The sequence below is a fragment of the Corapipo altera genome, unplaced genomic scaffold (genome assembly GCF_003945725.1).
Source record: "Corapipo altera isolate COAL_440 unplaced genomic scaffold, ASM394572v1 45, whole genome shotgun sequence".
In the NCBI taxonomy this organism is placed as follows: Eukaryota; Metazoa; Chordata; class Aves; order Passeriformes; family Pipridae; genus Corapipo; species Corapipo altera.
In genome coordinates, this window is record NW_020884877.1 from 9403724 (window position 1) to 9421702 (window position 17979).

General features: G+C 37.7%; 1 protein-coding gene across 1 annotated transcript in view; it reads left to right on the forward strand.

Annotated features, from left to right (window-relative positions):
* The window catches only part of RAPH1 (Ras association (RalGDS/AF-6) and pleckstrin homology domains 1), an 86264-nt gene that overhangs the window by 60328 nt on the left and 7957 nt on the right, over positions 1-17979 (forward strand). The window contains 9 exon segments of the mRNA XM_027636757.1: positions 1267-1426; positions 3368-3489; positions 5129-5194; positions 6582-6725; positions 7928-8038; positions 10745-10843; positions 11434-11554; positions 13181-13323; positions 17872-17979. Of these exon segments, the coding sequence (XP_027492558.1) occupies positions 1267-1426; positions 3368-3489; positions 5129-5194; positions 6582-6725; positions 7928-8038; positions 10745-10843; positions 11434-11554; positions 13181-13323; positions 17872-17979 (1074 nt within the window).

Sequence of the window (17979 nt, forward strand, 5' to 3'; positions counted from 1 at the left end):
TCATTTGTGTCTATTACCCTTAAGTTGCCCTAAATAAAACCATTGTGGTGTTCTAATCTAGAGTAGTAATGTGGTTTCTGATCTAGACTGCACCTAATCAAGAAAATCCTAGCATATGGAATAACATTATGTTTTTCTTAAGGAATAGCTTGTTTTGCAGCTAGTGCACATTGAGAAGACTTTGCCAACTTCAACCCAGAAGTGAAATGAAGGTCCAACCTCCTGAGATCGTCCTTGCATATTCTGCAATCACACATTTAAAATTTGCACCTGTTTTCTTTACAAACCCCTTCACATTATGCATAGCAGGATTTGCCAGTGATAAATGGAAAACAAGTATTCCAAACTAAAAACAGGGATTACCAAGTGGAGAAAGTCTACTGACATTACTTGATGTACTCAAAAAATATAGAGTTCCCTTAACATTTAGCATTCTTATTTTGCAATTGGATTTTTTCAGTAGCTTAAAATGCCTTTTACATTAAATAATTACAGATGAAAAACTAAAAACTGCTCTGCCTGGAGGATGGAAATTAAAAAACCAACCAGTGTATTACAATCAGTAGATTTTATCTTTTCCATCTGAACAAGATGTAAAAATGGAAGCATAATGATTGACAAAAAGAATCTGTTGTCTTAAGTTTTTTGATTGGTTAAAAAAATGGTTGGATTTTTGTTTCTGGACAATGGCCTCTTTAAAATGCCTATGAAAAACCATTGTGTTTTAAAAGAAGATTTTTTTTCACACTACTACTCCATATTCCCCAGAAAAATAACATTTAATACAGGTATATTGTTTACATAATCATCATTTTTAGAAAATATGGACAAAGGGCAGAAAGCTTGAACTGCAAATCTGAAAAATTCTGTTTCTTTGTAAGCTTGTGCAGAACTCTTTTGTTCCACCCAGACATGTGAGAAAAATTGTCTCAAAGGCACTTTATTAATCAGAACAGGATACTTCGCCAGGAGGGATTTTTTTTTCCTCCATAACACACAACTAAAGCATGTTGTTGTTGTATTGGAAAGACTTTTATGTTTACTCTTTTATACTGAAGGAGAACAGTATCTTCTTGAGTGTCTGTGATACAAATACCATCATTTATGACTTCTCCCATTTTGAGGAAGTGTTTTGATTGAACTTAATATTTTACGGTAATTGTAAGAAAATCCTAGAAGAATAAACAAGATCTAATAAACAACCATATTTTTATGTGAAATGTGGTAAATTAATCCTTCTTGTTTTCCTAATTTTCTACTTAATAGTTGGTGATCAGAGTACATATGTCTGATGACAGCTCAAAAACAATGATGGTGGATGAGAGGCAGACAGTGAGACAAGTATTAGACAATCTGATGGACAAATCACACTGTGGCTACAGTTTAGACTGGTCATTGGTGGAAACCATCTCTGAATTGCAAATGGGTAAGTAATAATTACAAGTATTTATAATTCTTACCTATTAATGCAACAGTTGTCTATATCCTCAGAGTTATTTAAACACTTGGCTTCATAATGTTCATCATCCCGTTCGTTAATGTAGTAAGTGCTAATTCATTTAATGAAGCTCATGATTGACTTTGTTTCAGAATGATCTGGAAATTATTTCTTCTTTCATTTAAAAAGCATGGCTAAAGTCTTTGGTGTGATATAGTAATTTTACTAATGTCTAGTCACCAAGCCTCTTGATTTTGATGATTTTTTCACCGAAGAAACAGGTAAGGGATAAAAAACTTACCGTGCATCTTCCTCTTTATAAATAGTATTTTAAACTGATAGCTCTTATTGCAAAAAAACTGTCTATGTTTTTTCCCTGTTAAATATTTGAATGCAACAAGCAATATTCCTCTAAGAGCAGTTAAAACTCCTTTGCACTGCATTGCACATACCACAATGTAAGTTGTTCATTTAACCAAAGGATACAGCATCTGAATGGAAAAGAAGGAGCATGGGTAAGGTGCACCTTACCCATTGACTTTGATAAAAGAAAACCAGAACTGAACCCAAATATCTTGATTTCAAATTAAAATGAAAATTAATATTTCCTCTCTCTTTTGGTGAAACCTTTTCTATATCAGGTAGTGTAACATGTTAACATTGCTTATTGTTGGGGGGAAAAAAAGGGTTGTTGTGAGGCGAATCTTCTACCTATCCAATGAGGGCTAAAAAACTTAAAATTTTAATAAACTGTGTTCTTGTAATGACAGTTGATATGTTTTGAAAGCTATCCACTTTCACTAATGAGGCTGCAGTGAGATGTGAGTTTTTGTATCACAGTGCTCTGAAGCTTTTTTGTTTTGTTGTTCTGTTAGGTGATGACTTTTACTTTCTTGGAAGTCAGTATTACTGTGTTGTTGATAGAGCTTGAATTATTTTGTGGGAGAAAATCGTATTCTGCTTTCAGATGCAGCTGAAAGGTCAAGCAAGTCCCAAATGATTCTGAAAAATTTATTTTGCTGAAATGCCACTGTATGGCCTATGTGAAGAGGGAACAAATTGCAGAAAGCTACCTTCTACTTCAGTGTCTTTGAAAGGAGGAAAAACTTGGTCTAGTGCTTTCCTGAAGATGTCTCCTTCCTTATTTATTTTAGAATGAGAAAATTCAGCTGTTTCTCTGCCATTTCAGGAAATTTTCCTCTTTTTCCTTAATCCATTCTCTTTTGCCTATTTTCAGTATTCTGAAGGACTAGTACTAGTGTACTGGTGATAAACTATTTCAACAGAGAGTCAAAGTTCAGAGTTCTCAGGAGCCATTGGTAATACATCATTTATTCATCAGGAGAGATTGTAAGAAGTGGACAGTGTCAGTTTTCAGACCTCTTTACAAAACCCCTACTAACCATGGGTATTCCACATTTCATAGGCATTTTGTTTTCCCTCTGATCATTGCCCATTACTTTTTTGATACTTAGATAGTGATTGGGGATGCTGTAATAATTTTTATGCTGAAAAAGCTACCTAATACATTCCTCCAGGGGTTGTGTAGACCAGAGTACATATAAATGTGATAAACTTCTTATTTTTGCTCATAAACTTTGGAATGTCATCATTGGAGTCTGCAGTGTTCGTGTGGGATGGTAGGCTTTGTCAGATTAAAAAAACAAAACCACTTTGTATGTTGCTGGAACTCTAAGCCTGAAGGTACAGAAGTCAGTGTTGAATGATTGTATGTGTAAAATTAACCCAGGCATGTCTGAAAGATGACTAAGTTCTTTTAGTTTCCTAGCATAAACTTCTTTCCATTGTAATAGACCTGGACCTCTATTTTCTCTGCATGTATGCCTTGTCTCCTAGATATGACTAGAGATTAATTTATCACAAAATGCAACATATTCAAATGTATTTGCTCTCTTGTTATTGCTGCAGAAAGGATCTTTGAAGATCATGAAAATTTAGTTGAAAATCTCCTGAACTGGACAAGAGATAGTCAAAACAAACTAATGTTTGTGGAACGTATAGAGAAATACGCACTTTTCAAGAATCCACAGGTAAGCCTGTGGTTCATGTTGAATGTGTGTGTGACTGCAGCTTTGAACTTTTTTTGGTAGCATTCTTTTCCATTCTTTTTATGTGTTAAAATGCCAGGCAACTTTACACTTTGGCACTGTGTACATCCACAGTGCTGTTGGCACAAAATCAAGTCCTTAGCGGATAACTGAGCTGAAGCAATCTGTTTGCAAATGTGTTTGTGGGTAGTTTTAATGGAGATGAAGGCAGGCAGTTCCATGGGATTTACACTCAGTGCTGCTCAAATATGTAATCATGCCAGAAAGGTGTTGACAGATATTGCTAATAGTAGTGATTCTCCACTGTGTTCTTACATTGCTGGCAAGAAGGGGAAGACAAAAATAGCTTCTCCATGGTCACATGGCAAATGAAGAGAAGAGAACCTGTGTCCCTGTGGAAGCTGGGACCTGGTACTCACCTGTATTTCCTGTTCCTTGGCTAGGAAACCAAAGACCCCACTTCTCTCTCAAATAGCTTCAAAGACTTCTCTTCTCTCAAGTGATTTGATATCTGGAAGCAGTTCAGTATTGTAAGGGAGTGGAGAAAAAGAAACAGCAAAGGAGAAAGTTGTTCTTTGAAGAATTTGAACTGAAAAGAACCGAATATCATATCACTTGATCTCTCTCTTAATTCTTAGCTAATGTGTTCCATTTGGGGTTATAGATTATTTTTATATCTATATGGCATCTGTGTACTAATTTCTTGGATTTAAACTGGGTATCAGTTTTGTAAGCTCATCCTTTGGGACAACACCAGTACTTGATTTTACTTTTTTTTCAGCAAGAACTGAAAACCAGGTCTTATTCAAGTGCTTTGCACTGAAGCAGCAAAACTCTACGTCCTTTTTAAAAGCTTGTGGTTGATACATTTGCTGTCAGTACATATGGTAGGCACTGTCAACAAGGAGGTACCAGTGTAAACCAAACATTTCTACTTGGTTTAAAATATTGAACTGGCTGAACTTTATGAATATTTGGGGTTTTTCCAGTATTAGAGCTAGGGGTTAAGAAGATTATATTTTCCATTGCCCTAATCTTTTCCAAACCGAATAAGAGTACAAGACTTATTTAATAAGATATGATACCTGTGTATAGTTAGATTCCCTTTAAGAAGATGAGGAGTATTTTATTTGTTAATTCTTTGTGAAAAAATAAATATTTTTATTCAGCAAAACTGTCAGGGCAAGATGGAACAAAGTACATTGCTTCTGTGTGTGCTTCTTTGAATGCAGAAATAATGGCAGTGTGTAACAAGTTTAAAGATCTCTGGGGTTTTCTATATTTTTATTGTGGGATCTTCAAGTTCATAGTATTTTTATTTTTGGATGCATTGTAACAGACAACTGTTTGATTCATGGAAAGTTAGGACAATGTTGTTGTGAGGCTGTTGAGAGTATGGACTGATTGATAGTTCTGGTAAAGGTGATTATAAGTTAGAGCAATGTATTATTTAGCAGTCTGACAGAAAGTTTCAGTTAAACTACAAAGTTTTGTTTAGTTCACACATTGTTCTTAGATAATAGCTGGGTTTTTTCTTACTGCTACAGAAAGGAGAACAAGAAATATCATTTGGCTTGGTTTCAGAATGCCTATAGAAATACTAAGCTTTCTTTTGTTACAGAACTATCTTCTGGGGAAGAAAGAAACCTCTGAGATGGCAGACAGAAATAAAGAGGTGCTGCTAGAGGTAGGAATGCCAAACCAAAAAGGACATACTGATAATTTTGGAGCTTGAAGCTAAACTCCAGAAGGTTGTGGTGATTGGAATTGATGGACGGAGCTGAATGTAATTGTGGAAGACTGTGAATGGAATGTGTTATATTTGAGATAAATGGCTATTTTCATGTTACACTGTTTCAGATGCAATCAGTTAATATAAAGTTTCTGTATTTAGTTTAGTATCCAAAATACCATACACAGTGATAATCAAAATGAGGTTGCCTGTAACTAGGGCTAAAACCTGTTGACATTTATTGAACTGTCACCTGGGGTTTTTGACCTCTGGTGGTAGAGATTTTTTTTATAGTATTTTCAAAATTCTTATTTTCTACAGAATTCTATAGCACTGGTTTTAGTGACTGGTCTAAGTTAATATTTTAAATTTTATTAATAAACGAAGTAGTTAAGAATTGTTTCAATTACATTTAAAAGAAAAACCAAATATTGAATTTTTAAAAACGAGTGACAAAAAAGTAATTATATCAAACATATTAAGCAGTCTGCAGAACCATGGGCATGGAGCAAATAAAGCAAACAGAAAGCATGGCCTTCATAAACTGAAAACTGAATGTTTTTGTGACATGTCTGAAGTGCCATAGGTTTCACTTGATTTCCAGAATAATGGTTATGATAGTCACACAAAAGTAAATATTTTGAGTATTTAATTTTGGATTAAACTTAATACAGTTTAACTTATTAGTAGCATACACATGTTCTTAGTATATTGTTAATACAGGTTTTAATAAGGGTTTGTGTGTATACTGGGGATCAAAAAGATGCTTGAAGTCATGGCATGCAGAGAGTTGCAATTCTACCTTATTCTTTTTATCTTCTAGGTTTATTCACAAGTCTCTGTGCTGCATATTAATCTGGAGTGTATTTAAAGCATTTTTTTTTCTCTGTTACTTCTTTATAAATAGAACCTTGACAGAAGTTCTAGTGTTGATGGCAGTTAGTAGGAGCAAAGTACTCCTGGAATGAATTGTAGCTGTAGCTGATGGATGTGCAATTAGGTTTTGTGGATGCTTACACGTATGAGGCTGTATCTGTAGGGTGACCTCAGGACCTTAAAGCCAGTAAAGCCATTGGGGGCTCTATTACTGATCTGCAGTGGTTAGAAAATCTTTTCAGTAACTGCTATGGGGTTTTTTTGTCATTGTTGCACTGAGCCAATGCTAAGGTGCTAAGCACCTTATTACTTCTATGATTAATCTGTAATTCATACCACTGTGTGAAAAAAAAGAGCTATGCCTGTTATGTGCTCATTCCTTAGATAAAGGATTTCAGTCATCAAAACCAAACCAATGTATGCTCTATGTTCTGTCTGTTTCCCAAACCACTGTGTTTATCGGCAGGAATGTTTCTGTGGAAGTTCTGTAACTGTGCCAGAGATTGAGGGAGTTTTGTGGCTGAAAGAGGATGGTAAGAAGTCTTGGAAGAAACGTTACTTTCTTCTTCGGGCTTCTGGAATCTACTATGTCCCTAAAGGGAAGGCAAAGGTATGCTATTTTAAAGCAATTTCCCTGAATTCTTTATTGCTGGTAACTAGTGCATATGAGACTTTAAATTTTGACTTAGCTGTGCCTTTCCTAGTGCCACATCCTTAATTAAGAAAGCTAACTTTATTATAGAAATATAGTGTAAATTACTGTGGCAACACTTGTTGTGAAGGATATAACCCCAAATTTAAAAATACAAGAAGGTAAGTGTTTGCTTTTTGAGTGAGTTTAGGGTTAGGTGATCAGAAGTACTTGAGGAAAAATTTTTGGTGGACCTAAGAAGCTATCTTTTTCTCAAGCATAAATGAAATGGAGGACCAAATGGCACTGCAACTGCCAATTGTGGAGTATCAGACCAAATCCACAGTCTGAAAAATTTCACTGGGTTTAGTTAATTCATATAAATGGGATTCTTCTTGGACCAATTGGTGCTATGTTTTTTGAAACTGATGATTACAATACCATTTCTTCAGTGTCAATGCTGTTCTGTGTATTGATAATGAGAAGTAAATGGAAAGCTGCTACAAATATATCACATCTTCAGGGCTGAACTACTGTGAGTTCAAGTTGTCCATGAATTCATCAATCTCGACAGCATCAACAGGACGGGAAGTCCACCTCCCACACAGCTGGCAATGAAGAGGAAATCTCTGTCAGTGCATCAACTCCCTTTAGAGTTGAATACGTGCCAGATGTTCTTTCCACAGCCTTTTGCTTTGTTAAAACAATCTGTATGCAAGTGGCCTGTTGAAATTCTGTGCCCTACGATCACTGCCAAACATCTTTAGAATTCTACTCACAGTCACACTGGAATTTGGACAACTCAATTATTACTGAGATTAAATGTAACCAACAGCTCTTAACTTCCTGGTCCACCAATCATATTTACTTTCTTCTGATACCTGCTCTGGCTGCACATTCGTAGCCCAGTGTAAAATGTCAAAGGGCAAAATGCGGACAAAACAAAAAACAGACTGAATGTGAAAAAGGATGTGCTGGTTAAAAATGAAGGTCTGATACAAGAGTTTATGCATGGCTGTATCTCCTTCTTGTATTGGTAGTTTTCTAATCAGATGGAAACTAATATTTGACCTTAGCTAGACCTTTTATTAGTATTGGATCTTAACATTAGGCTGATTTTGTCAATGTGTGTGGATTTCTTCTGAAGATATTTTGTGAATGACTATTTTTGTTTTTCATAGGTCTCAAGGGATCTTGTGTGCTTTCTGCAGCTAGACCATGTCAGTGTTTACTATGGACAGGACTATCGGAACAAATACAAAGCACCCACAGACTACTGTTTAGTACTAAAGGTAACGCTGCAGCAACATGGTATACCTTGAATACACTTTTACTTCTTCTGAATGCTTTTCATTTTATTTTCCTCTAGTTCTTGTATACAACACAAACAGTTAGTGAACAGTTGTCACCTGTTCTCTGTGCTCCTTGTGACTTTGTGAATGTTTTCATATTGCTCTGAATTGTTTTATTTCCAGACTAATGAGCACCAGTCTTATTTAACTGTTCATCATACTCTAAAACATACACTAAACTCTTCTTTTCCATTTGGCAACCCTATACCTTACAACAGTTTAGGTTCAGTGAGATAATATCCTTGAAATGCTAACTTTGGGGAGTTGCCATCTTCTCAGAGTGTAGGTCCAGAGCTGGGCAGAAATTTATATTAGAGATTCAAGTCTACCCTTGTTGCCCAATCTGGGGGAAAAGGGATGCTGTAAAGGAAGAAGCTTCTGAGTATAAAGGACAGGTAGAAAGAACAAGTAGCAAAAACTGTTATAAAACTGGTGACCTGATCTTAAACTATAAGAATAACTTGAGTACGTCAGGGTTAATTGCATCGACACATCTCCCAGTTTCTCTTGACTCCCACGCAGTGCTCAGAATGGTGTCGGTTCCTGCAAGATAACTGGGTACAAAGCTATTTTAAAACACTGTGTTCACAGCAAGTAAAGTGTCATCATGGGTTTGAAAATGGTGCCAGTAGCAAGAGATGGTTATAGTTGCACTTTTCCCCTCCCTGATGTGTAGCTCATGCGGTGGTGTATATGTCAGTACATTAGACTGGTTAATATATCTGGAGTGTGAGGCTGTCCACTGCCTGAAAAAGGATTTCATCTTCAAATAGACAGGGCAACATGCATTTGAGCCCACTCTATGGTAGACACTGAATATTAAATATGGGACCTGATATTCATGGAGAAAGCACACAGCTGAAACTAGAAGTATTTTCCATGTTCTTATAGGTCATTGATGCAGTTAATTGAATGCAACCAAAAATGTCAGTGTTTGTAAGTATTTATAAATTGCTTGAAGTAAATTGATTTCGTCTGCTTACATGTTGCTTTCTGTCCATATCATTTGGACTGGTTGATAGTGAATTATTTTTTCAGACTCGTTGACCTCACAGAGTAAAACAGACTTAAGTAGATTTTTTTTAAAGAAGTATTGGCATTCTGAGCATAAAATTTGATGGTAACATTTTCATGTCTTCATTAATATGTCAAAATTGTTCCTTAAAGTAAATTAATGGGGTAGCTGGATAACTTACACAAAGTGAAGCTGTATTTTCAATGTGGAACTGATGAATCACCAAATTATTATCTTAAGCAGGATTGAGTTCTGCCTTCCTCAATTATTATAATGTTACATCAATGTTTTATATTAGTATGAATGTATAGAAATCACACTCATTTTTTTACTAGAAATACAGTTTTGTGCTGCAAAGATTCACTACACTGGGCAGTGTCTCCCAAAACATGAACATGGACATGTTTTGGGAGAGGTGAATGGCAAATACAAACTGAAGGTCTGATTCTCTGGATTTGTCTTTGTGTTCGCTTCCTTTGTTTGTATCAAAACTTACTCTGCTCAAGCCAGGTGCTGTGCTTATATTGTTAAATATAGCATTTGTGTGCTAGTATTTGATAATAACTCTTTGGTCCTAAATGATAGATTTTTGAGAGATTCTTATTTCTATACAAGCAAATTTTTGATCACGTCCAGGAAGAAGATGTCTTGTTAGCAAAGTAATTGTGCTTATATAGACTCATTACACAACCTGTATGTGAAGGAGGCTAGAAGTGAAAAATGAAAGCAATTATCTAATAGCATAAGGAGGTCTGTTATATATATTCTGTTTATGGAGATAAACATGTTCTATTCATACTGAAATAATTGTGTTGAAGACAACAGGATAAAATAATTTGAAAAGAGATGAAAAGTCCTCTGATATGTTTCTGAGAGTCTTCAGCAAAACTTAAATACCTACGATCATCTAGCAAAACTGTGTCACTGAACTGTAAGCTAACAGAGGAAATGATAAGAACCTGAGTATTAAGAGTTACCCCAACAGCTGAGAGACATGTAACTTCTACAGCATGGACAAGAAGCAACTGAATAATCAATCCATCCAGAATGATTTGCGGTGTCTGACTTCTGAAAAATATGCATTTGTTTCTTGACTTCTGAATTTATAAATACAGCATGTTTTCTTTTTTATACATGCATGTGGGAGCAGCAAGTATTTTAGATGATAGCCCTGTATCAGTACAGCAGGAACCTGGAAGGCTCTACAAGCTGAAAATGGAATTATGCTTAACAGCATGTCATTTAGGGAGTGTTTGTTTCCTTCTAGGGTTTTTTTTTTGATGTGACCAAAGGTGAACTGTTAGTTGTCTCCCTCAGGCAGTGGGTTAGTTCAGAGGTGCAGAAGGCTGGTGTTAGGTAGACAGTACTAAAGCCCTAAAGTAATGGAAGACTTACCCTCTCTTAGTGTTTCAAACCTGAAGTCGGTGCACACTGGACACACTGCCAATCCCTGTGTGAAGCAATCCTCGCTGAAATTCACCTCCTGAAATAGTCTGAAACATTTTTAACTGGGTTCAAATGCAGACTTCTGTTGAAGAGCTTCCAACATTGTTTGTCTGTATAGACCTCAACAACTATCCTTGCATTCCTAGCTATTAAAGTATTGATGAGAGTTAACAATTTTTCTGCAGCATCCTCAGATCCAGAAGAAATCCCAGTATATCAAGTATCTTTGCTGTGATGATGTAAGAACTCTACACCAGTGGATCAATGGCATCCGCATTGCTAAGGTAACCTCTAGGCAGTCGTGCACTGTTGTTGTGAGGAGTTGTCATCACCTGTTTAAAACTATTTACAGTTACTTAGCAAAATACATGTTAAATCTAACTTCTCTCTGTTTAACTATTCTGAATATGAACTGTACAGTCTTCTTACATATTTCATTTCCTAGCAAAAATTATTAGGCTTTGTTGTTATAATAATTCAGTAATTGGGCCCTTTCTTCTTGTTTCTGCTGCACCCCTGTCACATGGCAAAGTTCTAACTGCCACGCATCATGGAGAGATTTTAGCCAGCTCCCTTACAGATTTTAGAAAATAGAATTGTTTTCTAAGATCCCCAGCTTGGTTTAGTTTATTCATTGGACCATTTCTTGCTTGACACTATCTCTTCCAGCATAAATAAATTGTTTTTCTTTCTCTCAGCAATTCACTAATTAAAAAACCCCAAAATATTGCCTGAGCTCCTTTAACAGAGAGCCTGTTGTTGCTTTCTGGAAGGGAAAAAACGTGAAGTAGAGAAGCCAGAGGTGGAGCTCAACAGTCTGAAAAGGGTACACAGACTATATACAGCTGTTAAATTTGTTTGTCGTTTTGCTTAGTATGGGAAGCAACTATACATGAACTATCAGGAAGCATTGAAGAGAACAGAATCAGCATATGACTGGACTTCCTTGTCTAGCTCCAGTATCAAGTCGGGTTCCAGCTCATCTAGTCTGCCAGGTAATAATGTGATCTATCTCCTAATACAAAGATTTTAATTACCTTTTTTATCATCTGCTGTCTGGACACTTCAAAAGAGAAACCATTGCAGGAAATGGACGGTTTCTCCAAAGTCTTTTATGCTATGTTTAGTCTAAACCACTGACTTTATGTTTAACATAAAAACACGTAAATAGTTATATTGTTATATTACTTGCAGTGGTGTATGTATTTGAAACACATAGTACTTTCTTGTTCACCTCCAAAGAAGAGTGTTCTGATACTGAGAAGAGGAAATATAATTTTGAATTCCCAGTTCCTCTATGTTTCATCTATTGGAAAAATCAAATTTGTGTTATAATGATGCATAGAATGGGCATCTGTAGCTTTTAAGCTTCTTTTGTTGACTGAAATATTCGAGATTGGAAAATGAGAGATAGTCCCTCTCCAAAGGCAAAAATCCAAACAATCGCTTTAGAGACAAGCTTTAAAAATACAGTTTCTGTTCCTATGTCAGACTGTACCTGTCTGCAGTAATGTGCTCCTGTTTACCTCTCAGCAGGACTGGGACTGACTTTTTGGAGGAGATAACAGTTTAAAAATTGATGAATGGTTTATATAGTGTCATTTCACTGTTCAGAGGTGACTGATGCTTTGCCAGGTTGTTCTGAACCCTCAGGGGCTGGATTAATTATTGAAAATGTGCAATAGAGTGTGAGAGTGTTTTGTCCACTGCAGACACAGGTCAGGAAGTAATGCTACTGAATTGGACAGGTGCAGAAAGTAGGCTGTGAGAATGAGATAAGCAAGTTCAGCCCAACTGGGAAGGCATCTTTTTGGCTGTGTGGTGTAGCTTGCCAGGTGTAGCAGTAAGTTCTTGGTTATTGACAATTTCTCTATCCAAGTTGGGTGTTTTTCTGATCAAGTGTCTCTTGTAGGAAGCTGAGCCACAGCCACCAGCCATGAATGCTCTGCCAGAGCTGCATTCCAACCTGTGCCTAGATGCTCTTTTTTTCCTAGCACAGTTTGGGATTACACAGAAAGCAGGTACCAGGCTGAATAAAATGGTCTGGCAGTGGCTGCTGTCTTTTCAAGATATCCTGTGGGCCCAGAGCATCATCAGTGTTGGGTAGTGTTGGGTAGCTCATCATTTCTTCTCTTCTGCTGAGGAATGAGTTGCTGGAAGCAGTCTCCTGCCTTGGCTAGTGTAGTTTGCCTGTCCTTGGCCTGTGTCCAGTGTTTGTTTCTAAGGTTGTGCTGGGGAGGAATGCTGGAGAGAGCAGGCTGCATGCACTACATAAAATATGACTTTTCCCGAAGTGCAGGAGCTACTGGGTGTTTCAGAACTCATACAACTGCAGTGTGTTTTTACTTTGGGGTGTATCTGACATGCTGCCATCTTTGTGTAGCTTCAGGTTTGATTGATACCAGGGATCTATTGCCCTGTTTTATTTTCCAGACAGTAGTGGCTTAAATGTGAGCTAGAGCTTATGCAGTAGTTACTGGGAGCAATGTCCTTTGGTGGGATAACTTGTTTAACAACAGTGACCAATAAGTGTCACACAGACTTGCATTATAAGCATGCTGACTTTACTCTTATATTCAGAAACATATGCTAATTGTTTCTTAATTTTTTTTTCTGAACAGAATCTCAATCAAATCATTCTAATCAGTCTGACAGTGGAGTTTCTGACACCCAGCCAGCTGGACATGTCCGTTCCCAAAGTATTGTCAGCTCCATGTTCTCCGAGGCCTGGAAACGAGGCACTCAACTGGAGGAATCCAGCAAGGTAACAAGAAGACTTTAGTTTGAGAACCAACACTCAACCAGTTGTACGACACAGAGTGATATACCTCTTCCACCTCTGTCCTGAGTGCATTTCTTCTCTTTTTTATCTTACATTATTGATTTACACTTCTATATAATTGTTTTTTCAGGATTGATTTTTCAGGGAATTCAGCCCTGGAACTTTCTGTTCTTGCTTTTATTTGTGTGCACAGAAGCCCTCTGTTCTTTGAAGGCGTGATACAGCCCTTCTCATAGAGTCGTATTAACTAATGTTGAATGAAGGCAAAATAAAATGATAAGCTGTTAACAAGTTGAATGAAATTCTTTCACTGTGATATTTCTCCAGTTAGGTAGCCACATCTTCCTGTTGTAAAGATGGGAATAACTGAGACCTGAAGGCAGGTATATCTATTTTGAAGTACTTCAGTAATACTTTTCACTCAAACCTTTTACTCAAAAGTTTTGTTATATTAGGTGGAAATGGAAACAGTAACCTCAGATACAGTCAAAACAAAAGTACTGACGTTGACAGCAGTTGTGAACTGAGGCAGACTCGGTATCTACTCTTGCTGGTAAAGAGTTACAAAAGATTTTAACTCACTGAGCCTGGGGCTCAGGTCTGTTGTGATTTGGTTAGTTTTCTGTTCTTGTGATAGTTGACTGGTGTACTTCCTGGAGAAGATTTCCAAACGCAGCAAAAGTTCCATTTAAGTTGGTTTGTTGTCAGGTTCAAAGGAATCTCCAAGTTTGAGAACAGCCTTGATGCCATTAACTGTAGTAGCTACATGAGGAATTACATTGGCAGGACACTATGAGAAGCTGTCTTCTGTCAAGTCTGAACCTTCCCCAGACCCCAGGTTCAAGCTAGAGAAGCAAACTTTTGAAAACTAAAACTAAATCCATGCATCACTACACCTGGCACTGGTGCTTCAGATAAAAAATTAAAAATAAGATAAACCATCACATTTTCAGATAAGAAAGCACGTGTGACAATGTGGAAGCTGACATGGCTGCATTCTTTGGGGTTCATAACTTTTCTGCAGTGCCTGCTGGCTTGGAAATTGTCTGATTCTAATAGTACTCAGTCCAGGAATGTAGCTTGCTAAATTGCAATCCAAGTTTTTCTACTGCATGAGTGCAACACCTGGTGTATGTCCATCAGCAGATGGCTTGTGCATGGGTACAGGGTGCATCTTTTCTGCAGGAGTGGGATAGATGCACAAGATGAGGTACTTGCTAGCAGATATCTGACAGAGGTGAGAGTACTGCTGTGAGAATGGTAATGTTCCTGTTTCTTTGAATTTTGGGTTCAGTGTAAAAATCCTGCTGCTACACTCAGTGAGCCTTTAGGCAAAAGTTTGAAGTTTACCACCATGGGTCACTGTTGCTCTTATTAAGTCTGTAGTGCTGCTGGTAATCACTCATTTAAATAATCCCCAAGAATTTTTATGTTGTCTGATAAAAGCCATTTTAAAACTAAAATGTTCATAATACTTCCTCTTGAGGGACATCCATGTATCAAGATTTCATCAATTCAAATTCCTTTTTGTACACAAATCCAAGAAAGGGTATATTTCATTACCTCATGCATAACACAGGTAAATGAATCGCCCTAAAACTTCCAAAGAATCCAAATGAAATGAACCATGTAAAGTTATCATTTGAAGTCATGTTAAAAAATTCTGAGTGAATTGGTGACAAATTTACCTTCAGTGAAACTACAGTACAGGTTTGGCTCAGGGAACTTAATTAACTAATAATTCAGATTGGCAGTGGAAAATGTTAGGCTGTGTGGCAAGAAAGGAAACAACTGTGTTGAAAGAATTGTAGTTTACATGGGACATGCTGTTTTAGGGAGATAAGTCTCCAAACAGTTATTTCAGAGGCAGTGCTTTGGTGACAAAGCTGGCTTAAGACGTTCATGTGGGCAGGTTGCTGCAAGTGCCAGGACATGTCCAGCATGTCCTTCCCCTTCTGCAACAGCTCTCTCCCACCTTCTCACCCTTGGCTCATCCCCCTCGGCAGGCAGGGCAGAGCACAGCATGCTTTGGCTCAGCAGGGATGTGATGTTGATGCTGGATCTCCAGCCAGGTTGTTGCACTGGTTGGCTAGTGGCTAACAGGTTAATAATGGGTGAGTTCTGCCTGCTTTTCCCTCATTTACCAACTGCCAGTAACTTCACAACAATTTATTGAAGCTGAAAACATACTGAGATTTCTATGAGTTTGTCATATTTGACCTAAATTTGCTAACCAGTCCAAAGGCAATTAGCATGGGAAAAGAGATGCAAACAGTTCAGTTGCAAAGGTTTGTTTTCTTAGGAAAAAAATAGCTAAAAACCCCCACAGCTGATACTTCAAAAATAAATACTATTGGTTTTATAGCATTTCTGAGAATTCCAGATAGTCATGAAGATGCATGTTACAAATATGAAATTGCTAGTATGTAATAAGTAATTTCTCAAGGATGTCACATAGTTGTAAGGACAAAAAAAGCACAATTATCTCTTTCAAGGTTCTTCTGTAAACAAAGTATGACTAAATATGTTTCTGGATGTGGAAATTTTGTTTGATTCTGTGGAGATGGGAGGGGCTTCCCCTTCTCAGATGCACAATAGTCTTTTCCCTGTTGTGAGTGTTTAATTTGCTCACTGTGAAAATAACTGCCTTCAATGGGTATGAGGAAAACTCCCTCTTTCAAATATTACTAAGATTTTTTAAAAAATGTTCCACAAAGTGCAGATAATCCATCCACTTCATATTTTGAAAGATTGCTCTTTGCCCAAAGCATACTTTATTCATCTGTTCATGTTGTTCACAGTTGGACAGTGAAGATCATTATGCCTTAGTTTGTTTGTTAGATTTTAAACACATTATTTCAAATGGGATGCTACAACAAGCATCAAAATGCATGGTCACTGTGTCTGCTTTAAGGGACAAATTGAAGATTCTCCAAGGTCTTGCTATTCAGGGGTAGTTATTCTGTTATGCCTTCATCTCCCTCTCTGTCTGTTTTATTGCACTTTTACTTTTCCTATTGCCTTTTGCTGTCTCAGGTGTCAAAAGTGAAGCTCAGCACAACTAAAGGCAGCACACCCATGGTGCCTTATACAGGGCACAATTCAGGTCAGGTAGTGCTACTTGAAAATCCATTAACCTGGGCGATTGGGAGAATGGTAATTTACAGACTAACACTTGCAAAATATCAAGATTTCTCTCCTGTTTTGTAATGTGAACACCTTGATTTAGTTCCAGAACTGTTAATACTCTTGCCTTCCAGACCTACTGTGACAGGTAGAGGCACACCCTATGTTTGTGGTAAAATCACTGTTTGTTGTTTCTGACTCTAATCCTTTTGGTGGAGTTCTGCACATACAGACACTCTGTGCACCTGTGTTTAGAACAAAGTGATTTGCAAACCTGCTCTTGCAGTGAAAATGAGCATAGTTGGGCTAACTTATTGCAAGGTATCCACTAATAAGGCAGAGGTACCCAGTGTGGTCAGTTGCCATGGTGGCATCATATTTCTAATGCATGTTTCTGTGCTGTGCACTGTGCAATTCACACCTGGGCTTGTAGCCAAACCACTTTGTATTAGGAGGATGTTTATAAACCTGTGTAATGCAATTATTGTTTGGTAGGCTTACAGTTTTAGAGAAACAGCTTAACTTGAGCAAAACCCTATGAGTAGACTAAAATATTGCCTGCTGCTTTCCCATTGCTCCTTCCCTTAGTCAGCTTTTCCCTGTCTTTCCTTAATTTTTCTGCTTATTGTGATAGTTGCATGTATAACTTTTCTTTCCCAATCTAACTTTCTTTTGCAGATATCTCAACATTTCCTTCCGGGGAAATTTTCCTAGGAAACCTCAGTTTTCCCTCTTTTTCCTTATTTTTTTCCTCTCTAATCTTGGATACCAGAGCATGTGGAGGAAAAGGATCTCAATACTATTCCTCTGTAGAGCTTGCTCTCAATATGTTTTAGAGCAGTTCAGGATTTCTGCATTTTTTAACACTGAACAGTGTAAGGCCTGAGCTACCCCATGTAAAGATCTGACAGATGCTCTGGGAGGCCGTGTGTGGTCTAATGTCAGTCGTACTGAGCTGAGGTGTCCACAGAGTCTCTTGCTCTGCCTGATGTCCTCTGTCATGGCCTGTGGTGCTCTGCAGGGGACTCAGTTTGGGTCATTATACTTGCCCAAAGGAGGCCAGTGGGTACCATTGCCTGCCCCACAGAAGTAACAAGGCTGGCATATTTTCTCCCTGGCATAGCTTGGAATAGACCTGGCTCCACCTATTCTTGCCGGCTCCCCCCTGACCTGCCCTATCAGATTGCATGGTCCTGGCTTGTCAGTGTATGGAATTGTCTCTTGCTCCATTGTTTTGCTAATACTTCTTGCATGCTGTAATCTGCCACTTAATTTTTAATGACAGGCACATTTAGACCTTGACTTTGTAACCTCTTTGTCTCCTTCCCTCTCTCCCTCCCTCCCTTCCTCCCTCTCTCTTCTCTTTCTCCCTTTCCACTTTCACTAAAAATCCCTTCCCCATAGGCCCGAATGGAGCCTGTAGGTCGGCCCTTCGTGTCTGTCACAGCTCCTGTGTCCCCACAGACGAAGGTGGTGACCCCCTACACAGCATCCCAACCATCCCCTCCACTG